Source organism: Myotis nattereri (genome assembly GCF_964212035.1).
Source record: "Myotis nattereri genome assembly, chromosome: 16".
Classification (NCBI taxonomy): Eukaryota; Metazoa; Chordata; class Mammalia; order Chiroptera; family Vespertilionidae; genus Myotis; species Myotis nattereri.
The window spans coordinates 37,857,921-37,875,860 of record NC_138091.1 but is presented as its reverse complement, the minus strand read 5'-3'; the positions used below and the strand labels follow the sequence as shown (position 1 = coordinate 37,875,860).

Here is a 17,940-nt window from a genome sequence, read left to right as displayed (position 1 = left end):
CTGGAGAGGGATAAAATATGTAAATTAAGGCCAGCTAACTGGAGAGGTAAAGGTAGAAGAATTCCCCAGATACAGAATCAAATTTGTCTTAGCTAAAATATTCCTGTCAACCAGATAGCAGTAGCCTTTGAGGAGGACAACTCAGTAGGTTGGTGAGACAGAAGGGAATGGCAATCCTGCTGCAGTGCCACAGTCCTGGGCTCAGTGTGCCTGAGGTAGACAACAGCAAGAGGGGTTTCTGTAGCCTCTACACCTGCATCTCTAGATTAGCTACAGTTTATGTTCAAAATGGAAAGCAGTGAGAGAAATCCAGTATCAAGTGCACAAGCCCAGCTACATCTCAAGGCTAGGCCCCCTTGTCATTGCCCAAGAATTACTGCTTTAGCTCTTTTAACTAAATGCTGATCTCATACCTGGAAAGCCGCTTTCATTGCCGTCAGCCGATCTCCCATGGCTCCTGTGGAGGGCTTGTAGGCCTCATAGTTGCTCATTACATTGTTGTTATTTCCTCGGTCCTAAAAAATAAGCACACTGTAAGAATGGATGCAAAGTAGGAGAGCCCCTGCTATAGACTAGGCCTCAACATACTGAAAATGAGTGGAAAAGGGAACAGGATTTTTTTTAGGAAGTTATGTTTTGTGAGAAAAGGTGTGGTAATGATGAATAATTTAGAAACACTATGCCTTTCAACCCAGTATTTCTATTTCTGGAAATTAATCATAAATAATGAGAAATGAGATCAGATTATGCCCAAAGCTGATTATGTGGCATTATTTATACACAAACATGAACATGTTTATGTAATTATGTAAAAACTAGAGGCCTGGTGCACAAATTCATGCACAGTGGGGTCCCTCGGCCTGGCCAGCGATCAGGGGCAATCAAGGCTGATTGGGCCGGCTGGGGTAGGGATCACGGGAAGCTAGCTGGCTGGCAGTGGGAAATTGGCTGTAGGAGCGCAATGACCACCAGAGGGCAGCTCCTGCACTGAGCATCTGCCCCCTGGTGGTCAGTGCACATCATAGCTACCAGCCAGTCATCTGGTCGTAAAGGTCGCTTAGACTTTTATATGTATAGATTATATTAAAGATGGAAAGGCGACATGGCAGTATGCACATACTTTGAATCCAGACCCTTGAGCCTGAACCTTAGCTTTGTCACTTACCAGTGTGTAACCTTGAGTGCCTCAGTTTTCTTATCTGTACTCACTCTTACTGAGTGGCTGAGAAGGCTGAGTTAATATGCATGCCTGCTTGGAATGGACCTGGCATATAGTAAGTGTTCAATACTATAATGTGGGAACAGATTATTTATCAAGGATACCAAGCTAACTATAATGATCCAGAAATGTAGACTTGGCTTAGGAATCAGAGTAACAGGAAACAGGCAGTTAAGATAGCAAGTCAGGGAGAGCTTTTGTTACCTGATTTGTGAGAAAAGCTCTCTCCTCTCTCTGATGAAATTTCCCAGAGAATGTAGAAATCATTCCTGAGTTTAGTTATAAGATACAACTAGAATCTACACAGCGACCCTGTGGCATGTCTAGCAGCAGGCTCTATCTAGGTGAGTGCTGGGAAAACAGACTGTGGAGTCCCATGTCCAGAGTTTCTGATTCACCAGGTCTGCGGGGGGCATAAGTCTACATTTACTGCTAGTCCAGGAACCACTGCTAATCTAGACTGATTTCCTGAGCACATCAAGGTGCTTCTTCAATAGAAGTCACAACACTAAGAACCAGCATTAACGTAGAGGTAAGCCAGCAAATTGAACACAAGCTTCCTTCTAGACAGGGTTCCGAACTCACTGAGGTTTTCTCAGGTAGAGGAGAATAGTCCTACATTACTCAGGACTCAGGACCAGCCTTCAGGGCATATTGTAGTATGGACTCACCGTGTTCTCAGAGCCTAGCCCAGGCCGCTCCCTGTAGCCCAGGCCTCCTCCACCAATGTTCAGCTTTTTGCCTTTCCCTCCTTTGAAGCGGGACTTCCGAAACCAGGCATTCTGCATTGAACACAATTCAAGGTTAAGCCAGGGTAGAGAGAAGGGGCCAGAGAAAGGATAAGATCGAAGAGGAAACTAAGTGGGAGGGAAGAGCTTCTTGCTTCATCTTTAGCCGAGAACCACAGATTCCCTTCCTTTAGGTAGTTTAATCCACCAATTTCTCAGGCGGCTTAGATCTTTATCTAAGGCTTCCTTTATTGCTCCTTCCCCCAGGCCTCCAAGGGAAGTGATTAGTTACGCTGGCCACTTCTAACTTCCTTGAGGAAAGTGAATTTGTTTTCTAGTTTGCAATTTACCTATACAAACCACTGGACATAAAAACTCAGAGCTTTTAAAGAATTACTGGGTTCAGAAGTAGAGGAAAAACTATGTGAAGTGAGGTTTATTAGAATCGACTCTAGGCCCAGGACTGGTAGTCACATAAATAAAAATAAAATTTTACCCACAGAGCCTAAAAGTTTTCACTGAACTAGATCACTGCCAGAATACTACTAATCAGATTTATTCACATTCTCTTCAGAATGCAAACACCTCTGGGGGAGGTTAGAGCTTTGACTGACGATCACACATGCCAAAGTTCTTGAGAGGCAGGGCAAGCTTGGCAAAGGTGATGAGAAGCTGACAGTATGAGAGCACAGGAAGCCTGAGGCACAAAAAGAGATGTATCTTGTTCAAACTTTCAGTTTAGGATTGGCTCTCTACACCCAGGAAAGGGAAGGAAACTACTCTCACAGGTCCTTTACTCTCAGGACCACATGACAACCGCATTATGGGTAACAGTGCTGTAGGCTGGCCTATCTGAAAAACACGTAAGTCTCTGATATCAGAATGTGTACTCTGAACACATTTGTAATTTGGGGACTGCATGTATTAACACGACTTAAGATTTAATTTGGTAGAATGGCTCACTCAATTTTGGACTGGTAATCAGTGTGGTCTAAAATCTGAAATCTAAGTCTATGAGGAATAGTTAAACACATAATTTTTTAAGATGTCACACATTTTTAGCCCCCAAAAGAGAAGACTGTTTGGGAGGAATAGAAGCCATCTTTGAAATTACACTTACATAGATGCTGCTGAAAGGAGAGGATGAGAAGATAACCAGATGAATTTTAATGCCCTACAAAACTGATCAGTACCTCTAAGCACTATTCCCACCACTCCCTCTCCTTTCTTGACATGTTTTCTAGGTTATCTGCCTCAGGCTTGTTGGAATTTAGTAACCTAGTTTAGTATTACAACTTGGAGCAAACTGAAGTGTGCCCAGCCCCTCACCTGCATCGCCAGATCTAGGAGTTCCTTGGAAACATGTTGATTGGCTCCTTCCAAGTTCCGGACAAGATCACCAGCAAAATTGCTGTCCTTGGGGGTTAGCAAGGTATAGGCCACACCCTTCTCACCCGCTCGTCCTGTGCGGCCAATTCTATGAGTATGGGTATCAATGTCTCGAGCCACATCATAGTTAATGACAGTCTTAATTGAAGGAATGTCCAGACCACGGGCTGAAATAATAAACCAAATTCTTTTATTCTTCATCAGGAGTCAAAAACCAAAGTAACCCCTCCCTAGTTGGTCTGGCTTAGTGGATAGAGAACCGGCCTGCGGACTGAAGGGTCCCAGGTTCGATTCCGGTCAAGGGCACATGCCTGGTTGTGGGCTCGATTCCTAGTAGGGGGTGTGTAGGAGGCAGCTGATCAATGATTCTCTCTCATCACTGGTGTTTCTTTTTAAAAATATATTTTATTGATTTTTTACAAAGAGGGAGAGAGAGGGATCGAGAGTTAGAAACATTGATGAGAGGGAAACATCAGCTGCCTCCAGCACACCCCCTACTGGGGATGTGCCCACAACCAAGGTACATGCCCCTGACTGGAGTTGAACCTGGGACCCTTCAGTCTGCAGGCCAACGCTCTACCCACTGAGCCAAACCAGTCAAGGCTCATCATTGATGTTCCTCTCTCTCTCTCTTTCTCCCTTCCTCTCTGAAATCAATAAAAATATATTTTAAAAAAACAACAAAAAAGCAAAGTAACCCCAAATGCTAAATCTCTAAGAACTCAGGTTCCATTCTTTTACATATATATTATTGATTTCAGAGAGGAAGGGAGATGGAGATAGAAACATCAATGAAGAGAATCACTGATTGGCTGCCTCCTACTGGGGATCAAGCCTGCAACCCAGGCATATACCCTGACTGGGAATCAAACTGTGACCTCCAGGTTCATAGGTTGACCCTCAACCACTGAGCCACTGCAGCCAGGTCCAAATTCCATTCTTATCTAGGCAAAGTGCATAGTTTGCTGAGCTGAGATACAAGTTACCCTTCTAGAACAAATGCCACTACTACAGATTCTATGATGCAGGGCCACCTACTGTAAGGTATATAACATCTGCCATCATAACCTGCCATTGCCTCTCTTGCACCAGGAATATATAAAAAATTAAAGTCAGCTTCAAATATGCCTTGAGGCTGAGAAATTAACCTCTTTCTGGTTATGCTCAGTGTACTCTAAATTGCTCCATGGGGTATGGCCAGCCAGGCCAGCAGAGCACCCTCAATCAGCTTGATCAGGTATTATAGGTCTTGTATAGCAAGACGAAGCATCCTTACAGCACAGAAACCTAAGGTTATTGGGGAAATTCATATCCTACCTGCAACATCTGTGGCCACCAGGATGGGAATGTCCTTTTTCTTAAAGTCTGAAATGACCTTGTTTCTTTCACTCTGATCCATGTCCCCATGAAGCAGCCCAAGATTATGATCCTCCTGTTTAAGGTTATTGGCCAGCTCCTCAGCATTGGCTTTTTTAGTAACAAACAGGAGGACACTCCCAGAAGAGGTAAACTCGACCAGACGCCGGGTAAGCCAGTTCCATTTACTAGGCCCAGAATGGAGAATTTCCACAATCTGTGTCACATCTTCATTTGCCTGAAAAGGAAGAAATGAAACAGGATTGTGACATTTGTGCCACAGGGCACCTGAACAAGGACCAGACATCACATTTTCTACCTGCATCTAGCAGAACCATAAACAATCTCTCTTCTCCTGGGCCTTCCTTCAGCAAGTCAAGTGCACTCGAAACTTAGGTCCCTTTCTCAAATCACTGTGCTCTCTATCTCCCCTAATGCGTACATGTACCAACTAATCTGCTAACTGCAATATTTTTTATATGCCCACTACTCAGATTATTCTTAATTAAGCTCCTTTTCTGCCCCTCCCACTCACTGTTCCTAGAATTCATCCACACACACAGAAGGCACTCAAAAGTGAAGAATGGACACTGTCAAAATGCTAACTGCACAGAACTTTAATAAACATGGCAAGCAACTTAAGGAATTCTCAAGGCAGCCTTAACTCAATTCCAAATCACAATTCAAGAGAAATTTTCCACACAGCGCATCTATACAGGTAAGGAAAAAACCCTTAACTCATTTTCACCAGGCCATTCAAGTCCCCCACTCCATGCTGTGCAGGTCTCCTCCCTCCATCATTTTAAATGTCAGTTCTATCCTGAGTGGTAGTCTTCTAGGCAAAGCTTGTTTCTTTTTTCCCCACAAATATTTTTTTTAAAAAATGGATGCATTTATTTATGGATCCATTGGTTGATTCTTGTATGGGCCCTGGCGGGGATCAAACCCACAACCTTGGTATATAGAGACCACACTCTAACCAACAGGGCGTCCCTTCTCTTTGGATATTTAACTTTAAATCAAGTTTGAAACATGCTGCCTCATCCATAAATACATATTTTTCCTCTCAGTAGTTAAGAAATTCATTCCATGTCTCCATAATCACTGAAGTCCCATCCAGCCCTGCTAAGGTTACCTCTCCAATATCTCCCTGCACCACTCGAATAGGGTCGATCAGGATGTCTCTGGCCAGTTTTTCAATCTTTTTCCGAAAAGTTGCACTGAATAAGAGAGCTAAAAGGTAAATTAAATTTTGTTAAAGAGTATGACTTCTTTTTTGAATAACCATTAAGCTTCCTACTGACATTCAAAATAGTTTTTAAAAAATATTCAGTTTTTTAAAAATAAGCCTACCTGAACTTTAACTTTAGTTAAAACAAAAGCAAACCAAAACAACTGATTTACTAAGGAAAAAAGGCTTGATCTTACTCTATTTTTATACATTTTCTGTTAAGACAGGGTTGTCAGAAATCAGATCTGTACTGTGCGTTGCCTCTACCCAATAAAACTGTATATTTTGGAGCAAGTCACTCAATTCTCAGCCTTAGTATTTTCATCTATAAAAATGAGTGAATTATAACCAATGACCTCTAAGGTCCTGTGCAGCTCAGATAAACTGTCACTATCTCACCCTTTATAGTTCTCACCAGGACACACACATGATCACTTTTGCTGCCACAACTGAGTGCTTATAAAATAAATAGACGAGCTTATTCTGAGTACAAATGTGGCTTAATAAACTGCTTCATACATACTTTGTCTGTCAGGACGGACATGACTGGCTATCGACCGCACCTGGTACTCTGGAAGAAGTAGAACAGTACAATTATTATAACTCTGCAATACAGTTTGGGATGCCTGGAAAAGTCATTTTAGTAAAAATCTTCATATGAAAGGTTATAAGAATTAAGGGCGGGGGGGGGGGGGGGAGAAATAAGGAAACTTTGAAACTCCTAGATCTATCATTCAGTATGAAATGCAGAAAACATTTTGTCCTCCACCCAGTTGGGGTAGGTCCAGTAGTGTTTCAATCAATGAAGACAGCTAGAATTTTTACACAACCAGGTTAAGTGAAGGAGGACAGGAAAGCAAAGGGCCTTGAATGACATGACATCCACCCAACTAAGAACACAGACCTTGACATCCACAATCAAAGGCATATGAATAAAAATAAAACATAAAACCAATATTCCCCCTACATACAAAGGCATTTTCAATTGTCCTCAACCCAATCACACCTAACATACTTCTCCTGAGGGAACTCCTAAAAATAGTTAATATTTTAGCTGTAGCTCTACAATCTAACCCTCCCCAGGAATATTTTTAGCTTCTCTCACAGAAAAAGAAAAAAATTTGCTAAGTCCAGACATGGGAAAAACTAGTATCATGAGATCAGGGACAGAAGAAACTGGTATTCAGAGCATACCAAATCCCATGTCAAACATTCGATCTGCTTCATCAAATACAAGGTAAGAGACTCTCTGAAGATTGGTAGCTTTCTTCTTCACATGATCAATCAGTCGACCCTATGAGACCCAGAAAATGAATAGTAAATATAATTAAAGGCATTTACAACAACTTTCTAGAGCTGCATTCCTGGCAAAAGTATTAATATGTCTTAGACTATAACAGACCCTGGTCCGACAGCCCTGACAAAGCCTAAAAAACCCCAGAAATTTTGAGAACTCCATTAGATTCTTCCTTTACATTGTGATTTAAATTGTGGGAAAATGGCCAGAACAGTTTTTGTGAGGCATTCTGAAATGACCTAATTTAAAACCTTACTGATGGGCTTTAATGTTTAGACTACTCTTCTAGACAGCCTGACTATACTTTGAATGCCTTTCTGATTCTTTAGTATATGTGCTGCCGAAGCGAGCACTGAATGCCTTTCTGATTCTTGATGCTCTCAGTGACCTCATCCATTTTCTAGGAGAACGTAAGAAAACTTATTTTAAATAAAGGGGAATTTGTAGCTATCCTATATAATAAAAGCCTAATAATATGCAAATGGTCTGAATGACGGAATGACCAGTTGGCAGGGGGCGGGGCTGGTGAGCAGGTGGCACCAGGCCAGACAAGGTAGGTGCCAGCAGGCAGAGGGAGGGGACGATAATGGGGGGGGGAGCGGAGGGGCTGCCACTCACTGGCTGGAGCCGTTCCCCGATCGACCTGCGGGTCACGTCCCGCAGAGGGAGGCCAGATTGAAGCTTAGGCCCACTCCCCTCCCCCGTATCAGTTGGACATCCCCCAAGGGCTCCTGGGTGTAGGTCAGGCTGAGGGACACCCACTCCCCCCCTCACCCCCCCGCCCCTGCAAGTGCACCAGGCCTCTTGTTAATATATAGATCAGAGAATCTTATTGGACTGCTATTTTAGTCAATTAATCAAAATTAAACCAATGCCATGGGCAAGTGGTCGGCAAGCTCATTAGTCAACAGAGCCAAATATGAACAGTACTTCTTCAAAATAGACTCGCCCAGGCCGAAAACCGACTTCTGTGCATGGGCCACGAAGTTTCAATCGCACTGTACGCGTGCCCGCACGTGGTATTTTGTGGAAGAGCCACACTCATGGGGCCAAAGAGCCGCATGTGGCTTGCAAGCCACAGTTTGCCAACCATGGCCATAGGCTGTGACTCATCAGAGTATTCTCTACCATGCTCTACCACATTTTAGGGGGAATTCCCTCTACTAACTAACCACTTTTCCATACAAAGAGAGGCCGAGAAGCCATTAAATCCAAGACATACTTACTGGGGTACACACAACAATCTCTGCCCCTTCCTGAAGGGCCTTGGCCTGCTCCCACATGCTTCCTCCTCCATACACGGCCACTGATCGAAGATTATATGCTTTTCCAAACCGCTTACATTCTGCATGGATCTAAAAAGTTGTGGACATAATGACACATTAACAAACTCTGACAAAAACCTTTGTCACAACAAAAAAGGGAGTTATAGAACACACTCAGAATAAATGTCAGAAAATAAAGTGCTAGAAAATACTTAAACAATTCTCATAGCCTTTTAAAAAGTCTTAAAAGAGTAGTTTTTCAAAGGAAAGTATGTATTTGGTCATATAGAAAGTATATAACAATATTATCCAAAAGTTTCCTGGTAGCTCAATGTAAATGTATTTAATGCCACTGAATTGCACATTTACAAATGGTTAAAATGGGAAATTTGATGTGTATTTTATCACAACTGAAAAAGAAGTTTCCTGTAATTCTACCCACTTGACTGGTTGGTCCCTTGCTAGTTCACATTTGCAAGGAGGCATTCCATACAAAGCACATACCTGCTGGCAAAGCTCCCTCGTAGGACACACAATCACTGCAATTGGTCCATCACCTGGTTCCAGTTCCTTCTGGTCCATTATATGAATCAGCATGGGCCAGATAAAGGCAGCAGTTTTTCCACTGCCTGTTTTGGCAATACCAATCATGTCTCTTCCACTTAATGCCACAGGCACACCCTAGAGAAAAAGAAAGTATATCCACTTTCAACCTTCCATTGTGAAGATGTTTTGAAGGAAATTCTGGGGAAGGAGTAAATGACTATTAATGACATTCATTTTCACTGGAACAAAATTATCCTGGGCTATGCATGCCAACTATGGAATAACAAAAAATACATGGCATTCCCCTAAACTTCTTGATTTGGAAGAAATATTTATCATTCTCTTCATATGGATCAGCCACCACTTACAAAATATGAATGACTTCATTTTGCTTAAAATATAGAAATAGCCGAGACCGGTTTGGCTCAGTGGATGGAGCGTCGGCCTGCGGACTGGGAGGTCCCGGGTTCGATTCCGGTCAAGGGCATGTACCTGGGTTGCGGGCATGTCCCCAGTGGGGGATGTGCAGGAGGCAGCTGATCGATGTTTCTCTCTCTTCGATGTTTCTAACTCTCTATCTCTCTCCTTTCCTCTCTGTGAAAAATCAATAAAATATATTTAAAAAAAAAATAGAAATAAAAAAATTGTAATTTATAAGTACGTTACTAAAATTTTTAAGATCTTGTCCCCTTAAGAAGGTACAGACTGCCCCATCCACATACATAAAATTCTCAATTTTGGTGTAGGAATGAATAAATCTGGTATATAAATGTGAAAAAGAAGTTATTACTTTCAGTTACAATGAGAATTTTCAGGTCACAGCCAAAGGGATCCTAGTCACTGACGAGTACTAAATTTGTCCACAGAAATCTTTATTTTTTATTTTATCCTCAACCGAGGAAATGACTGGAGGGGGGGGGGGGCATAAAAATATTGATGTGAGAGAAAAACACCGATCAGTTGCCTTCTGTACACACCCTGACCTTGATGGGGGGAGGAGGAAGAGGGATCGAACCCGCAACCTGGGTATGTGTTCTGACGGGGAATCGAACTGGCAACCTTTTGGTTCACAGAATGACACTCAACCAGAAATCTTTGGCCGGGCCACACATAATCTTTTTTATTAGACTCTTTACTTCATGTATGTCTTCCCTCCTCTCCCCTTATTTAGGGCAAAGGTCGAAGACGAAGCTACAGAGGGAATATATGGATACATTCTACCCATGTCAATACAGTTCTGTACTAATCAGTATGTTTTTTTTTTTTTAAATATATTTTATTGATTTTTGACAGAGAGGAAGGGAGAGGGATAGAGAGTTAGAAACATCGAAGAGAGAGAAACATCGATCAGCTGCCTCCTGCACGCCCCCTACTGGGGATGTGGCCGCAACCAAGGTACATGCCCTTGACCGGAATCGAACCCGGGACCCCTCAGTCCGCAGGCCGACGCTCTATCCACTGAGCCAAACCGGTGCTGGCAGTATGTTTTGTTTTTTAAATTGATTTTAGAGAGAGGGAGACGGAGTGGGAGAGAGGGTGAGAGGGAGAGGGAGAAACATCAGGAATTGAACCCACAACCTGAGTATGTGCCCTGATGGGGAATCAAACTTGCCACCTTTTGATGTACAGGACGATGCTCCAACCAATTTGAGCCACACTGGCCAGGGCTGCACTAACTAGTGTTTTATTGATTTGACTTGTTTGTAAAATAAACACAGTCACTGACTATCATTCTACTTCATTTTCCTATCAGTATGCTTTACTTACCTGGCACTGTATTGGAGTGGGCTGTGTGTATTCAGATTTCCGAATCTGGTGCATAAGTTGTTCATCAAATCCGAAATGAGCAAAACTGCTTCCTGGTCTAGGAGGTGCAGCACCAGAGACCTAGAGGTAAAGACAACTCCCAGGAATGATTTGTACTTCAAAATCAATAGCACTGGAAGTTCAACAATATTTACCTGAACCTAGCATTTAGCTTGAATATAATGTGAAAATGTACGCCTGTAGCCAAAAGCATATGCTGTTAAAAATGTAAGAAAATAACAGATCTAAAACCTTATATAAAAGACTCCAGGATAAATATTCCTGAGATAAATGTCATGATTTAAAATGATTAAGTGCCTAGATATCTCTTTAATAAAAATTAATCTTTTGTAAGAAATTAAAAAATCATTGTTCAATTCATTGAAAAATGTCATTTTATTTTTTACCATTTTGCATAACTATTAGCCAGATGGTAGCAAAAAATAAAAGTTGCTCTTAAAATAAAATAAAGAGTGCAAATGAGCTCTAGATATGGTATGCCTTTGTAACCCACTGGTTACAAAGATACCTGCCATCTCCATTTTTAGTCATGCTTGAAGAGTTAATGCTCCACTTAGTGATGGTCCAGACATTGTCAAGCACTACACTGTACCCAGGTAAAGAATGAAGCTTATAATTTCCATGTTGATTCCAACAGTGATAACCTCTCAGTGCTTCCTCTGGTGATGCTATCTATCTATTTCTAATCAGGATTTTGCGTAAAAGATATTTTTTTTTTTGGGGGGGGGTACTTTTGGCAAATAGACACACATATATACACTGTCAGAAAACAGAAGTTCAAATATCACATAACAACTGGTAAGGCATAGGCCAAAAAGCTGTCCACACCAGAGTAGATATCACCATATTACCTGTGTGTGTTTCACTTTACTAACATCTAGCAGCACCCTAAACAACATGGCCAATGTATAACCTAAACTTTTTGGGTGGGCAATTTAAACTATTACTGTGAAATTAGTGCACTCATGTTTTTAAAAGGTGTTAATTTCTTCTAATTGAAAAACACACACACAACTGTGCTGTATGTAATTTGAGAAGCAAGTGTATCTTAATTTTGAAATATTCTGACTTTATGTATTGATCACATCTACTGATCTTGTCTTCTCTTCCTGAAGGTGACTCCTACCATTCATTTCTAGCACACCAAACACAGTTCTCAAAACACTATTCGTTGGAGAAATACTTGATTAATTTTAAGAGTGCAATGACATATTGTTCCATACAACATACAAAGTTGACTGAACACATTTAGCATTCATGTGTGTCACATGCAAGAAGAATACAATCCTATCTTCAAAGAGCTGGAAGACTAATACAATAAAAACAAGACACATGAGCCCAAGGGATATAATTATTGCTCTAACAAAGACAGTCCAGAGACCATTAGAAAAGAAATTCAAGATTAAGAATATCTAGCTTAATGGTTGAACTTACCCGAAGATTGAGCTTATGCCGGAGATCTATTAGCTGCTGTGGGGTGAGGTTTGTTATCTCTTCATGCTCATTGTAAAAATTTTTTTCAAATGGTGGATAGTCAATCTGCAGGTCCAATTATTCAAAGTTAGTCTAGAATTCAAGAGTCAATCCTGTAAGTTTGACTTTAATGCAAAATAACCTTTTACAAATATTACACAAGTAAAGCCATATCAGAGAACAAAGGAATTCACTTATTCATGACAAACATCCCCAAAGTACAACTAGTACCATTCCCTAATCCCATTTTCAATATAAACACCAACCTGCTTTCTAAAGAGACACATAAGAACACACTTCAGCAATAGCTGGTTTGGCTCAGTAAATAGAGCACTGGCCTGCAGACTGAAGGGTCCCAGGTTCAATTCCAGTCAAGGGCACACACCTGGACTGTGGGCTCGATCCCCAGGAGGGGGTGTGCGGGAGGCAGCCGATCAATGATTCTCATCATTGATGTTTCTCTCTCCCTCTCCCTTCCTCTCTGAAATCAATACAAATATATTTAAAAAAAAAACACCCACAAAAAACACACACCACACTCCAGGGAAGTGAAGGGTGGAAGCAGAGTGGAGGGGGTCAAGGGGGGGAAGGGGACATATGTAATACTTTAAAAAATAATAAAAAAAAGATTTTTAACAACTTTGATGAAGACTAAGGAATTTACAATGCCAAAGGCTTCAGTTTTTAAAAGAAAATAGTCCACCCTATAACATTTAAATGTTTTGGAGTAAGCTGTTCACTCACTTAGCTCTAAGCATTTAAAAATATTTCTAATATTTCCTTTGGGGACAGATCTGTGTGTAGAGGAAGTTCTATTCTTTTTAAAAACATGGAACTGTTTACATAACTTTTAAAAAAGGAATGACCAAGCATTTCCAATTCCAAGAAGGGAAGAAGTAATTTCTGCTACTCTTCATTGCTTACTGTACTAATAATACAAAACAGAAGCAAACCACCACATATGAATTTGGTTAAATGATTTTCTTTTTGACAACATGGTATGTCCACAATAAACTTAAGGAGAATCTTCTAAGTCTTTACTAGGTGGTCGAAAACTTCCTAATTCTGGACACAGCCTAATTATCTCTCTATAGCACTGTTAACAAAAAGCCTTACAGTTTGCCTTTTAGGCAGGAACTTTTGTTATGAGACCCACAATGCTGCTGCACATAATGGAGTCTTTACCCATTTCCTTTAGTTCTCTTTATCAGAATGGAAGCTCCATGAGCAAGAATTTTTATTTTTGTTCACAAATTTTACATATAAACATGTAAATTTTTATATTAAGAAACAGAATAAGAAGAAAGCTACTTTTCAGTAGAAGGGATATCCTTCCTTTACTTCTGGTCTCTCCTGGCAGACTACCCATTACATAAGAAGAACTGGGAATACCCCAGGATGACGAAGTTTGAGCACTTTGTCAAAGATTTTTTTATTAGATGATTATTTCAAGTACTTGTATGTTTTTCCTTATTGAATTTTCACTCTTTATCGTGGATAGTTCTTCCTAGATCAGGTTCAAGTATTTCGTTTCATCTGTCACATGTAAAATATGAAGGCATTATGTGATAGCATTTATGCAAAAGGAAACATTTAGAAAACTGAATAGACCGGTGGTTCTCAAACTTTTTAGCTTCAGGTACCCTTTACACTTAACAAAACTAGATATGTGGGTTATATCTATTGATATGTACTGTGTTAAAATTAAAGTAAAAAATTTTTAAATTGCTGAAACCGGTTTGGCTCAGTGGATAGAGCGTCGGCCTGCGGACTGAAAGGTCCCAGGTTCGATTCCAGTCAAGGGCATGTACTTGGGTTGCGGGCACATTCCCAGTGGGAGATGTGCAGGAGGCAGCTGATCGATGTTTCTCTCTCATTGATGTTTCTAACTTTCTATCTCTCTCTCTTCCTCTCTGTGAAAAATCAGTAAAATATATTTAAAAATTTTTTTTTAAATTTATTAATTCATTTAAAAAATAACGACCCGACCAGCATGGCTCAGTGGTTGAGCATTGACAGTTCGATTCCTGGTCAAGGCAATTGCCCTGGTGGTGGACTTGATACCCAATGTAAGGGGTGCAGGAGGTAGCTGATCAATGATTCTCTCTCATCACTAATATTTCTCTCTCTCTCTTCCTTCCTCTCTGAAATCAATAAAAATAGATTTTTTAAAAATTTACAATAAACCCATTACACTTTAACATAAATGCTTTAATAAAAATAAGTTTTGACAACATTGTTTTACATTTTTAGAAATCTCTTTAATGTCTGACAAAAGAAAATGGTTGCTTTCAGCCCAGGAAAAAATCTGGCTCCTCAGAGATACGTGATTGGAAAAGGGAATTAAGTATTTATTAACAGCCTTTGCAGATTGTTGTGGATTTTTACTCTTCCTCAATTCTATACTAAAACTTGACAAGAGGTCATTTCTTACAGGTTATTTTCACTGTGTAATCTGAAATCATATCATGAACTTTTACATTCTGTTACATTATAACCAATGAATCTAACGTATACACTTTGAATGGGAATCTTTATTCATGCATGATTTTATAACATCATGGACTGGCCATTTTGAAAACACTGGTTTACTGAGGTAGTATGCAGATGATTCAAATGGTAAAATTTCATTATAAACACCTATTTTTAAAATCAGTTATTACCATCAATTTCATTACAACAGACTTTACATATAAGAAAGCTGACAAGCTCACTGTGATGAATATGTTTCCAAAATTCTAAGTTTTGTTTGAAAGTTTAAGTTTCTAACCTTGGCAATAAACACTTGTGATTGTTTTCCTTAAAGTACCATTCATTTTCTCAAGTAAAAACAATATTCCATGAGAAAAATAGCTAGTTCAACTCACAACTCCAATACCTAAATGCTTTATTCTATTAATATATTTTTATTGATTTCAGATAGGAAGGGAGAGGGAGAGAGAGATGGAAACATCAATGATGAGACAGAATCATTGATTGGCTGCCTCCTGTACATCCCCTACTGGGGATTGAGCCTACAACCTGGGCATGTGCCCTTGACGGGAATCGAACCGGGACCCTTCAATCCGCAGGACTATGATCTATCCACGGAGTCAAACCAGCTAAGGCAAATGCTTTATTCTTACTTACCATTGTTTGACACCGAAAAAAGGACATGTAACGTAAGATCAAGATTTAGTAAATAATAATTTCTACTGTTTCAAAGGTATTATTTTTAAAATATGTATTTTTATTGATTTCAGAAAGGATGGGGGAGAGGTAGAAACATCAATCATAAGAGATAATCATTAACTGGCTGCCTCCTGCACGCCCACCACTGAGGCTTACGCCTGCAACCCAAGCATGTGCCCTGACTGGGAATCGAACCGTGGGCTCCTGGTTCATAGGTTGATGCGCAACCACTGAGACACACCAGCTGGGCTGTTTCAAAGATATTCTTAAGTGAAGCTGGCTTTTTTTTTTTTAAAAAAACTGTGATAGTCTAGTACAGTGGTTCTCAAACTTGGCTGCACATAAGAATCACCTGGGAATCATTTTAAAATCCTGATTTCTGGGCCTCATTCTCTGGAAATTCTGTTTCGTTGTTATGGGGTGGGGCCACAACATTAGTAACAAAGAAACAGAATTTCCGGAGGATGAGGCCCAGAAATCAGAATTTTAAAAAGATTCCCAGGTGATTCTAATGTGCAGCCAAGGTTGAGAACCACTGGTCTAGCAGGAAAGAGTATACTGACTACAAGAACAGTTGGTATCACTGTCTTTTTTAATCCTCACCTGAGGATATATTTTCCATTGATTTTTTAGAAAGAGTGGAAGGGAGTGAGGTGGGGAAGAGTGGGAGGAAAGAGAGAAACATTGACGTGAAAGAGACCGGGGCTGGAGATTGAGACTGCAACTGTGATATGTGCATTCGAACAGGAATTGAACCTGCGACCCTTTGGTCCAGGGGTTGACACTAACCACTGAGCAAACGGCCAGGGCTAGTTACCACTGTTTATTCATGCTAAGGAGTTAGAATAGTTTTATCTACCATTGATTTTAAGCACTGATACAAATGCTGACACAGTAAACAAAAAGCAAAAATCTTAACATTATGAAAATTCTTTGTAGAATCCCTGAAAAGATCGTTCCAGGAATCCTTGGGCCACACTTGAGAACCATTGTTCTAGATCTAGAATCACTAGGGTATCAAAGGTCTAGTCTGATGTTTAACCTCGATGAAATATGATTTTTCTTCAAGTGAATATACTGATATCCTCATTTCCTTTTCCTGATTTAAGGAACCTGTAATTCCTGGTACCCCTTTGAAAGAACAGTCTCTTATCTGCTCCATATCTGTGAGAAATAAAGGTTTACAGAAATTATAAAATAAATGCAGGCCTAACGGTCCATTTTGAAAGGAAGATGGGTAAGTGATCTCACAGAACACCAGTGGTCCACAGACCACCGGTTGGCGACCACTGGTCTAGAAAAGAAGTACAATTTATTGAAAAAAGATTCTTCACATATAATCGAATGTGAACAAGCAATTCAGCTGTACCTTGAACAACATAGGCTATAAAGCCTCAATCACTCAGTTACTTTTTGTTTCAACCACTTAGCAGAGCTGACAAGATCCCAAAGAACAAATATTCTTATGACATAAGGAGTATAAATCAGGAGTACTCAGATATTGAATACTCAGATATTTTTAACACTGAAGAAACTATTGGCTTGAAACAAGAATCAAATTCATCAAAAAGCATCATACCTCTGAATGATCAATGGGAGGAAGAGGATCAATGATTTTTTTGGAAGGTGCAATTGGATTTCCATCACTATCATATTCCAAATTATCTTCCTCTTCTTCTTGAACCACACCAGCAGTTGGGTTCTCTGCCATGTACCGAAAATAAGCTTCCTGCAGGAAAGCACAAGAACATAATCATACCAAGTACAACTGGGAACATTTCTGCTCCTGTAATTAGTGCACACTGCGTACCAGATAATTGCAGTTTAAATACCTACCAAGTAAGAAGACTTTTACTAGCAATGATTCCTTTAACAATAGCAGTACTTGGAGGGACAATCAGAAGAAACGAGTGAGACAGTTAGTACTACAAAATGATTTAACTGAACAGAAGACTTACAAATCTGTCTGCTGCACAGCGTTCCTGGGGTGGGGTGTCTACCTATCCTGCCCAGAGCTGTGGGAACACATGCTGTGGCTTTACCGATCCAATTTTAGAAGGTGCCACTAATTAGAAAGGTCATAAACCTGGAAAGGGCTACTGCTCACTTTGGTTCCCTTCTCACCATCCCATAACTGACCAATGAGAAAAAAAATACTAAAGGACAGTCATTAATGTTCCATCTTGAAATATAAAAATCACAAACAGAACCCCTAGAAGAGGTAGAGGTTGGATGTTGCTAGAGGCCTCAGAAGATCCCATACTACTCTACTTCTTGATTTATGAGAATACACATTAGGTTGGATTGTAAAAAATCAAGCTGAATAAAGCTCATATTTGTTTTTGACATCATCGTTGATCAAAAGTTCCATCTTCAACATGGAGGAAGGCCATGTTAATTTTTGTATTACCAATTGGTCACACATGTAGAAAAGGAGC

At 40.3% G+C, this 17,940-nt stretch overlaps 1 protein-coding gene across 2 annotated transcripts in view; it reads right to left on the bottom strand.

The window, feature by feature from the left end:
- DDX42 (DEAD-box helicase 42) overlaps nucleotides 1-17,940 on the bottom strand; it is a 36,858-nt gene that overhangs the window by 1,702 nt on the left and 17,216 nt on the right. For both annotated transcript variants that reach the window (XM_081109169.1, XM_081109168.1), the window contains 12 exons: nucleotides 17,082-17,231; nucleotides 12,293-12,397; nucleotides 10,799-10,918; nucleotides 8,990-9,166; nucleotides 8,447-8,575; nucleotides 7,118-7,217; nucleotides 6,447-6,494; nucleotides 5,828-5,925; nucleotides 4,654-4,930; nucleotides 3,277-3,503; nucleotides 1,891-2,001; nucleotides 414-515 (listed from right to left, as the gene is read on the bottom strand). In XM_081109169.1, coding sequence (XP_080965295.1) covers nucleotides 414-515; nucleotides 1,891-2,001; nucleotides 3,277-3,503; nucleotides 4,654-4,930; nucleotides 5,828-5,925; nucleotides 6,447-6,494; nucleotides 7,118-7,217; nucleotides 8,447-8,575; nucleotides 8,990-9,166; nucleotides 10,799-10,918; nucleotides 12,293-12,397; nucleotides 17,082-17,231 — 1,644 coding nt within the window. The remainder of the gene's footprint in view (nucleotides 1-413; nucleotides 516-1,890; nucleotides 2,002-3,276; nucleotides 3,504-4,653; nucleotides 4,931-5,827; nucleotides 5,926-6,446; nucleotides 6,495-7,117; nucleotides 7,218-8,446; nucleotides 8,576-8,989; nucleotides 9,167-10,798; nucleotides 10,919-12,292; nucleotides 12,398-17,081; nucleotides 17,232-17,940) is intronic.